The 9,400-nt window shown below is 33.0% G+C and overlaps 2 protein-coding genes across 2 annotated transcripts; one reads left to right on the top strand and one right to left on the bottom strand.

Annotated features, from left to right (window-relative positions):
* The first annotated feature begins 234 nt into the window (after positions 1 to 234).
* On the top strand, positions 235 to 3,264 carry LOC128164356 (uncharacterized). The gene is made up of 2 exons (XM_052828154.1): positions 235 to 1,493; positions 1,882 to 3,264. Exon 1 carries the CDS (start codon positions 363 to 365, stop codon positions 1,323 to 1,325), a length of 963 nt encoding a protein of 320 aa, XP_052684114.1. The 5' UTR covers positions 235 to 362; the 3' UTR covers positions 1,326 to 1,493; positions 1,882 to 3,264.
* A 3-nt stretch (positions 3,265 to 3,267) lies between these two features.
* LOC128164357 (uncharacterized) lies at positions 3,268 to 7,336 on the bottom strand. Its single transcript, XM_052828156.1, has 4 exons — positions 6,657 to 7,336; positions 6,225 to 6,339; positions 5,463 to 5,593; positions 3,268 to 4,755 (listed from the first exon to the last, which is right to left on the bottom strand). Exons 1-4 carry the CDS (start codon positions 6,664 to 6,666, stop codon positions 4,604 to 4,606), a joined length of 408 nt encoding a protein of 135 aa, XP_052684116.1. The 5' UTR covers positions 6,667 to 7,336; the 3' UTR covers positions 3,268 to 4,603.
* Between the last annotated feature and the right edge of the window lie 2,064 nt (positions 7,337 to 9,400).

Raw genomic sequence — 9,400 nt, forward strand, 5'->3', positions numbered from 1 at the left:
ATTCAACCACAACCCAGAACAAGTGATTTATTTAAGAGACCCTAATAGTATTTTGGAATGTTTTGTGAAACTTGTGATCTCCCTATATGTTACCATTGCCCAAAGCATAAACAACACAGACAATTAGAGGTAAGAACAGCATATAAAAGAAAACGACAACAACACAGAAGAACTATCTATTATTTTCATCAGAAGTGAGGCTTTGTTCTATAGACCAGCTCTCTTATATTAATAGGAACCAAAGCTGATGTACAAATATGCCACGAAAAAATCTGTAACTATCAATCCGAGATGTTAACAATTGGCAATAGTCTGAAGGACTTAATTGACATTGAGTTGTGTTTCTTCGATTTCAAACACAGATGTATGAAACAGAAGAGAAAATAAACAAATATCTTTTAAGCATACAGATATATGAACGCAAATATGAACAGTCAGCTGCCAAACCAATGGAATTTCTCTTGTCAATAAAAACAAAAAGCTTTCCTCAGGTAAAGGACAGCCTTGATCTTAAACACCACACCAAACTGTTCTTAATCAGCGAGACTCTTGACTACGAGGATTTTATAGAGTCACTGAGTAAAATCCTAATCACCGAGAGAGGACAACGACGCATAGAAAATGAACGTCTGCTGAAACTGATGCCTACAGCAGAGTCACATCAGTCTGTCAAAGTGACAGGTATTACTGGTTGTCGTCACATTTCTTGTATGACATCAGACAAGGTATGGGTCAGTGATGCTGAAAACAATCTCGTCTTGATAAACACAGCAGGTGACATTCTGCATCATGTAAGGGATTTATATAATGACTTTTTTAGTGGTGGATTACACACTGTGAACAATGATAATGAATTAATTTATATAAGCATGGAGTATAAAATCATGAAACTTTCAAAGGATATGAAAATAACTTTCACATATCTAGAGGCAACCGACACTCCATGGATACCACAGTGTGTTTACTGGTCGCGTTCTACTAGGGATCTGCTTGTTGGGATATGGAGAATGGATTCAATTCCAGCCAAGGTAATTCGGTACAACCAGACTGGGCAACTGACAGAAACGTTAGAACAAGACAATACAGGACGGGAACTGTATAGCTATCCTGGCTATATAACAGAAAACATAAATGGAGATGTCATCGTGTCTGATTATAAAACGCTGGGGTTAGGTTCTGTTGTAGTGACTAGTCGTGAAGGAATATACCGTTTCTCCTACGAAGGACATCCATCAGGATCAGGACTGATGCCATGGGCAATCTGTGCTGACGCTTTGTCACACATCTTGGTGTGTGATGAAAACACACACACACAGTGCATTTGATAGATAGGGATGGACGATTCTTATCATATCTTTTGATAAGACCACAAGGGGTTTTCACACCACGCAGCCTTGGCTTTGATGTCACAACTCAACGTCTCTGGGTCGGATCAGACATCAGACAGACAGCGTGTGTCTACAGGTATATAACCCGAAAGATCACACAAATCGGTATGTCTTTTTGTCACTTCAAATTGTGTGAAAGTATTAAACACATTTCATGTTTATTTTCAAGCGCTATAGATTTCTATGATTATATGACAATGTCATGCAGGTTATTTATTTCGTAGACGATATGCATACAACAATAACAATGATTCATTTAAATCATAGGCAGATCATTGAACTTTATCAAATACTGCATCTACTAGTTTCTTTACGGAATAAATAAAATTAAATTTGATTAGTCTTATACATATATATACTTATAGCAATCAAAATATATGTAACAAAAGTAAATATGTTGAACTCTTTAATTACTTTGATGGATATAAATGTATTTAAAGTAATAAACATAAAACGCAACAGTAAATGATTGACACTGAAGGTATGTTTGCAGATCAACCCAAAGCCGAAACTATTGTGATGGATCCAGAAAGTGAAATCCAAATCACAGAGACAGAAACACAGCCGGTAAGAAATGAGTGTCTTTTAAAAATTGTATCTCCCCCTGAGTTACAACAATCATTCACTGTGACTGGTGTTAATAACTGTCATCAAATTTCCTGTGTGACACCAGACCGTGTCTGGGTCAGTGATGAACACAATCTCATTTTGGCAAACACAAGAGGTGATATTTTACAATTTCCTAAGGATTTGATAAGTGGAGAAAGTCGAGGTCATGGAGTACATACAGTGAACAGTGAAAGTGAATTATTTCTTATTGCCAAGGACAGTACTATCAAGAAAATTTCACTAGATAACAAAACACCCACATTAATTAAAAGAATAGACTCTAACTGGAGTCCAACGTGTTTATATTGGTCCCCGCACACAAGGGATCTACTAATTGGGTTTTATAGTAATAATCCATCGATAAGAACGGGCAAGGTAACCCAGTTAACCAGAACGGAAAACCGACAAAAACAATACAATACGACAACACAGGTCAGGAACTGTATAGTAACCCCAAATATATAACGGGGAACAATAATGGGGATGTCGTTGTGGCTGACTCATATAATGCTGTAGTTGTGACAGACTACGAGGGAAGATATCGTTTCTCCTATACAGGATGTCCATCAGGATCAGGACTAGAGGCATGGGGAGTTTGCACTGACGCGCTGTCACACATCCTGGTGTGTGATGTTAAAACCCACACAGTGCAGATGTTAGACTGTAATGGTCAATTCCTATCACATTTACTGACAAAATCAAAAGAGATTGGAATACCACATAGCCTGGGTTATGATATCAACACTCACTGTCTGTGGGTTGGATCATCAGACAAAAAGGTGTTTGCTTACAAGATAATTAATCTACAAAACAATCTGCAAGGTAAGTCTGATCTGGTGGCAGTTAGTAGAACCCATGAGTTTAAAAGTAGCTATTAAATTTTATATACAGTACCGATCAAACCCAACCTAAAATTAGAGCAAACCCCAACTAAACCCCGGGTTTACTTTCGGTCTACTCTGCATTCACATTGGGTTTACTCGGAGTTAACTCTGGGTTTGCTCTAACAAACCCGGAGTAAACCGAGAGCAGATCCCAAAAGTAAACCCAGAGTTTAGTTGGGGTCTACTTTCTGGTAGATTAGGTCTGATCGGTACTGTATGTATGTAGTATTGTAAATAACAGCATTTATGTAAATTGTGATATATTTATGCCAGTACCAAAATATAATAGTCTAGTAAAAAAAAATTGGTAATTCTATTTCTTTAGTATTTTTTAGTATTTAGCTGATCGTCTTCAATTGTCTACATCAGCCAATCAGAGTGCGGCGTTTTGACTATGTCATTTTAATTTTAGCTGTCAATTTGTAAATACCGCAATCACTTACTAGTTACTGTTATTGATATTGTCGAGATAGTTTAGTTTTTGTAATCTTATATAGGTGTAGAACTTTCGTACTAAAGACTTACAAGATAATAAATAATTAATTGAATTTTTGAGTTAAAAAGTACCGTTAACAAATTAAACAAGGGTTTTTTAATACTGTAAAAGTGGTTAAATATGTGTTTTCTATCGTCAAACAATACGCGTGGGTATTAAATGTGCGCATGCGTGATTTACCACTTTCAAGTATCGATTTTATTTACCATACGTGCTGGGGTACTTTACTCGGTTTTCAGCTTACCGCGTAACTAGTGTAAATTTCCCCCACGCGTAAATAACCACTTTTACAGTACACGTGTTTTTATATATTGTATAAATTGTAATTATAATTTAACCTATTAAAATTTTTATCATAAGTGAATATACACTGTGCCATTTCGAAAATGGCGTGTCCAGCTCGAGACCAACCTGAGTTTTATCAGCGTATACGTTAAAATTGATTTTATAAAATAGCATCGATTGTTAATTTTTCTATGAACACTTGTCTGTGTGGTAATTACAAACACTGTGACAATGAATTATGTTTATACTAAAAAAGGATAAACAAATTAAAATGCATATACGTGTATATGCAAAATAAAACAATAAAATGATTTTGAAATGCACTGGCAGTTGTCAAATTGTATATTATCAAACTGAATAAGCAGTATAATTTTTAAGGAACGTATTTTATTGTATTTTTTAATGTATCTTCTGCATTTTGAATGTAAAGTTTATATAAGAAATAGGCGAAACAAACGATAAATGAATCATTTTGAAAAAAAACTTTATTCAAGAAATAAACAGCAATTTAAAAAGTTCACCGGGATATAAAATTGGTTGGTCACGTGATCAAATCATGTGAAGCCCGAAGGGCTTCTCAGTAGATTTGTACAGGTACCAACCAACTTTGAACTGTTTAACATTGCTGTTAATTACTTATAGTTTCGTTTGAAAAAGACAAGTCTTTCAGAACTGTTGAATTTACCGAGATTTTATGTTTTCAATAATCCAAGCGACAAGCGATGTGAGCGTGCTATGATCAATGTGACGTCATGAAAAATTCCATACAGAATTGAACGTTTTCGCTATTCTATAGGTTCATATAAGGAAACATATTTGCAAATGTAACTATAATGATTTGAAAATCTAATCATTGTTCTCAAAATCAGATTTTCTTATAAAAATTGTGAAAATCTTGGTCTCTAACATCAACAGTTCAACAAGTACAAGTTCTCTAGACGTCAGTATGGAAATGGAACATATCGAGAATCCGTTGACCAAGAAACATCTGGGTTCTGTGACATCACTGATGACATCACATCGTCGTATGACGGCGGGGGATCATTCACAGCATAGTCCTGTTCAAATGTTTCTAGTTGAGTTGAGCTACCATCTTAAATAACAGAGATTATATACAAAACATGAAACAATATCTTTGTATTTTTCATATATACTTTTTTTTAGCCATATTTCTCAGTATTTTTTTTTACATCAGTGGTGTGTACAAAGGAGTAAACAAAAGCAAAACTTAAAAACAAATTGAAGTAATTTTTTTTAAAAAAATCTATCAACCTATTTAATTATGCCTTTTTTCAGTCAGTATATGTTTAAACAATATGCAGGTATTATTCATAATAAAACATAATTAAGGTACCTCACGTCGCCTAGATGTACTTTTTAAAACACTACGTCCAAAAATGACGATTTGAATGATTTGTTAAGTTGTTTGTATCAAACGATTTGGTTTTAAATCAGCATAGCTCAGTGGTTAAAGTATAGAGCTTGTGGACAGCAGAATATTGAGTTCGAATCCACTTGGGGCTTTTGTTCATGTTTACTAAATTAGATATTTTGAAACATATTTTTTTATGTAACGTTTCACATTTTTTGGCCTATTTGATTTATATTACTTCTTATCCATCATGATATCTATCATAATCAAGTAATTTTTAACTGATTTAGGAAACTATTTAACTAAGGTGTAGTGAGTCACCTTAACCATGCTGTCATTGTCAACACATAACATGTTTTGATACAAAATTAAAATGAATATTATTAATCAAAGTTTTAACTGTTTTTAAAATAAATAATAATTCTTACCATTAATAATTGAACAAAACGAAGGATTTTCATGTGCGTAATTCCAATGTATATTCGCTGAATGTGCTGTTTCATCCTGTAAATCAGGAATTGTGCTCACAGAATGTCCAGTTACTAGTTCTCTTCTCTCGCTGTAAAAAACTCTATGATTAAAAGACTTTTTCGATATGAAAACACAACCTAATTGTTAATTTAGTTTTCGTCATCATAAAAGCATAGCATTTTGTTAATTTTTTCAGTAATTAATATTTTCATTTTTTTGGTTTAAGAATAAGAAACTGTTTTTTCTTATACAATGTTAGAAAAGTAGCAACATGTTTTTTAATGTCTAATTCGAGATAAGCCTAGAGATTTAGGATATCAGAAGCACTGACATCACCAGAACTGATTTTACAAAGTACTGTATGTTTTAAAATGATTTTCGACCTGACAAAATAGTTTGTACATTTTATGTTGAAACTTTAAAAGAGGCGAGAGGCCCTTCATTGCTAACTAATACATTTAAATAAATAATTAAACTGGTTGTGATGTCATACATTAGGTACAAGCCAATTCTCGGTTATATATTATCAAAATATCTCCCTTGCAAGGTAAGAAAGTAGTCATGAAAATAAAATATGTTGTAGAGGACATCTTAATGTTTATGTAATAAAATAAAGCAAAAAAAAAAAAATCATTGACAAATGATCTAACACTGCAACGTCTTGTTTCCCTTAATATATGGTTGAATTGGTCCCGAATATCAAGCTTTTTAATACTTACATTCGACGTAATTTATCCTTGTTCCCACAAACTAGCGTACAACACACGCAGACAATGAAGCCAAATACAACGGCGACGAAAAAGGAAATAAATATGACAGTCACGGGGCTGTAATCTATATATAAAAAAGATTATTTTCTATACGACATAGAAACAATGTTCATCTAAAAGGTTCGTGTACAATTTTTTTTTCAAAAACCGAGGCTAAAACATTGTTTCGGGCTACACATGTTTCTAATTTGACAATGAATTCAGTTTTAATATTTATGAATTATTAGCTACTTTCATGTGAATTATGTAATTATGAAACCATTTTAATCAAATAATCAACTTTTTTTATATTAAGTAATAAAAATTTTAAATGCATTAGATTTATAAAATTTTATAAAATAGCAAACGGACATATTTCATAATAAAATACTTCATACGTACAACTTGTCATCCTGTCCGCTTGCTGGTAAGTAAATAAAATTATAAACTTCCTCTATCAACCAAGTGGGGAATCAAATTTCCAGATACAATATAAAAGATGTATTTATGTCCAGGAAACAATTGCACGAAGTAAAAGTGAATGTTCCAGGCACTGAAATGAAATTGAAAGGTAAGCATGTATTGTATCCTAATTGGTGCTGTTTATTGGAGGTTGTATATAAATGACTTCAAAAGTGTTCCTTGATTTTAGACTTAAACAGAATTTAAAAAAGTTAAAATATTTCCTAGTTTATTGGAATGTTTAAGCGAAATATGATATAAGTACAGTCATGAGCAATGTTATTATAGATTGTGTATTGTTCAATGAAGAGTGGTTAACTGTCATCAACACGCAAAATAGAGTAATGTCGATCATATTACTCGCAAAAACATATAGTACATGTATTTGTAATAAAAATGAAATCTATGATTCCAATAGGCTTTAATTCGATCATTTTATACAAACGCAGTATTATTTACATGTTGTTTAATTTCAATACGAAATAGGAGAAGAACAAAATATTTTCTAAACAAAACGACAATTGAATATTGTATATATGTTAATTTTTGTCCCGTATTATTTTTGCCCTTCTACACTTGCGAATGGTTTCGTCCAATGGTGGATTCGCCCGGACACAATTTTTTAGAATACTTTTTCTATTTAACACAGTGATTTCAAAAATCTTTTTAAATTCGCTTAGTGTCAAATTATCCACTGATAACGAGAGCGAAGGGGCAAAAATTTAACAGGGGCGAAAATATCCCTGCATAAGTAGTGTCTGGTTAATGGTTTTCAGCCAGTCAAATTTGTTGATTGAACGAAGTGCACTTATACATCTCGAAGGGCGATTGTTGCCTTATTTCGACCAAACAAATCGTAAATTTACTCTTTACACTTTTTTTTGAAAAATAATGAATGCAATGAAAATCATTTAAACATTATCCAGATGAAATGTACCAAAGGGCTTGAATGTTTTATCTAAAAAAAAACCCCTATTTTTGACGATTGGATTTTGACCTTCTTTGACGTGCAAATCAATTTGTTCTATCTTCGCCCCTCTCAATAATATAGTATGGGCTTCGACGATGCAAACATGCTTATTTGTAGTTAAGATTCTAAACTGTTCAAGCCCCGACCAGTGACAAATATTGGGGCAAAAGAAAAGTTCAAATTTTAATAAAGAAAATACTTTATTAGGATAGGGATTTCTATAAAAATAAATATTCATCTCAAGTATCACTGAATGAATAAACAACAAACTTGCACAAGAGAATGCAAAACTTGTTATCGACAAAATGTTTCAAGCATCATTCCTGGACAAATGGATTGGTGTCAATGTTGCACAGATATTTTTATTGTCAGTATGTTGATACATCATTTAATGCCCCATTTGGTTTAGGATTATCAAATCTTGTTTGTCGATGCATTTTAGAATCAGATGACGAAATGACTCAAAATGTTTGAATTCAGCAGGTTTTCTTTCTGAAATTGTCTAAGATTTTCTTGGGCTAGAGATATGTGCGTGTTTTAGAATTATCATTGAAGCGTTTCTTATCTAAATCAAAGTACTGAAAGTACTGTTAGACGGTGGCGCCGTTTGAAAGTGGCATATTATATGTACGTAAATTATTGTTGTCGAAAATCCACAGCCAGCGTCTCATACATGTACTAGCACAACTGGTCGTGAGTTACTTACATGGATAATTCTGTGGAAATCGTAGTTGTGTTCACAATCCACACTTTACAAATGTTGTGTCTCTTTATCGCCATCTTTTGGGGAAAATCCATAGAATTATCACAGTAGCCTTTGTAGTATAGAAGTTTGTATCTAGTATATGTTTGTAACTATATGTTTGTATCTATATCAGTTGATATTAAAACTCCGGTTTTTACTAACTATTTGGGCATACATGTAGTATGTTTATTGTCCCTCTCGACAGCATTTTCCCTCAATTTCTTCACGGGGAAAAAGTTGCATCATCACACTTGCTTTTGGAGTATCACAGTTGCTTTTGTCCTCATAGTCAGTTATACATTTAGGTGTACAGAAAACAGAATGGTTTGCAAGAACCTGTTTGATAAAACTGGTATTGCTTTTGAAATGCACGTCATCATGAAACAGAAGAGTCAATCAATATTTTATCTTCGACTGTAGTGGATTATTGACATTTGCTCACAACGTAAGTGAATAAAAATCTAAGAACAAATATCATACGATATTTAGTCGCGGCAGTTTCATTAATCAACGTTTTAAAGTACATTTGTCTAATTGCATTTAGCTATAGATTTATTCAAATCATTTGAATGAATTTGGGAGAGTCACATGTATATTTTATCGCTTCTCAGTACCCTTTAACACACATAATTTACTTGCAACATTAAACTTTTCTAGTAAACTTACAAGAAATATACATTAGATTAATTATTCAAAATTAGTTTTTAAAAACACCATACAAACAAAATTCAAGGTAAACGCATGTTTTTCTGACCGTACAGCTGTGTATATAAATTTCATTTTATTCTTTGCATGTACTATAGTCTATACAATAGATCTACGGTCCGCAAATCCCGGCAATATTTCCGGAAAGCTATAGTTCTGTAGCTCAGCAGAATACTACAGTCATCTATGAAGCACATTTTTTACCTTCATATTTCATTATTTATCGCAAATATAGCATGGATGTATACGCTACGGCCGATGTAG

The sequence above is a fragment of the Crassostrea angulata genome, chromosome 9 (genome assembly GCF_025612915.1).
Source record: "Crassostrea angulata isolate pt1a10 chromosome 9, ASM2561291v2, whole genome shotgun sequence".
Lineage (NCBI taxonomy): Eukaryota > Metazoa > Mollusca > Bivalvia > Ostreida > Ostreidae > Magallana > Magallana angulata.

Excerpts from the sequence above, each read along its gene's own strand:
- LOC128164356 (XM_052828154.1), top strand. The coding sequence starts at position 363 with ATGTATGAAACAGAAGAGAAAATAAACAAATATCTTTTAAGCATACAG.
- LOC128164357 (XM_052828156.1), bottom strand. Across the intron at positions 5,594-6,224 it reads AAGGATAAATTACGTCGAAT|CGAGAGAAGAGAACTAGTAA; the intron begins GTAAGTATTAAA and ends AGTTTTTTACAG. Across the intron at positions 4,756-5,462 it reads GTTTTGTTCAATTATTAATG|ATGGTAGCTCAACTCAACTA; the intron begins GTAAGAATTATT and ends CTGTTATTTAAG.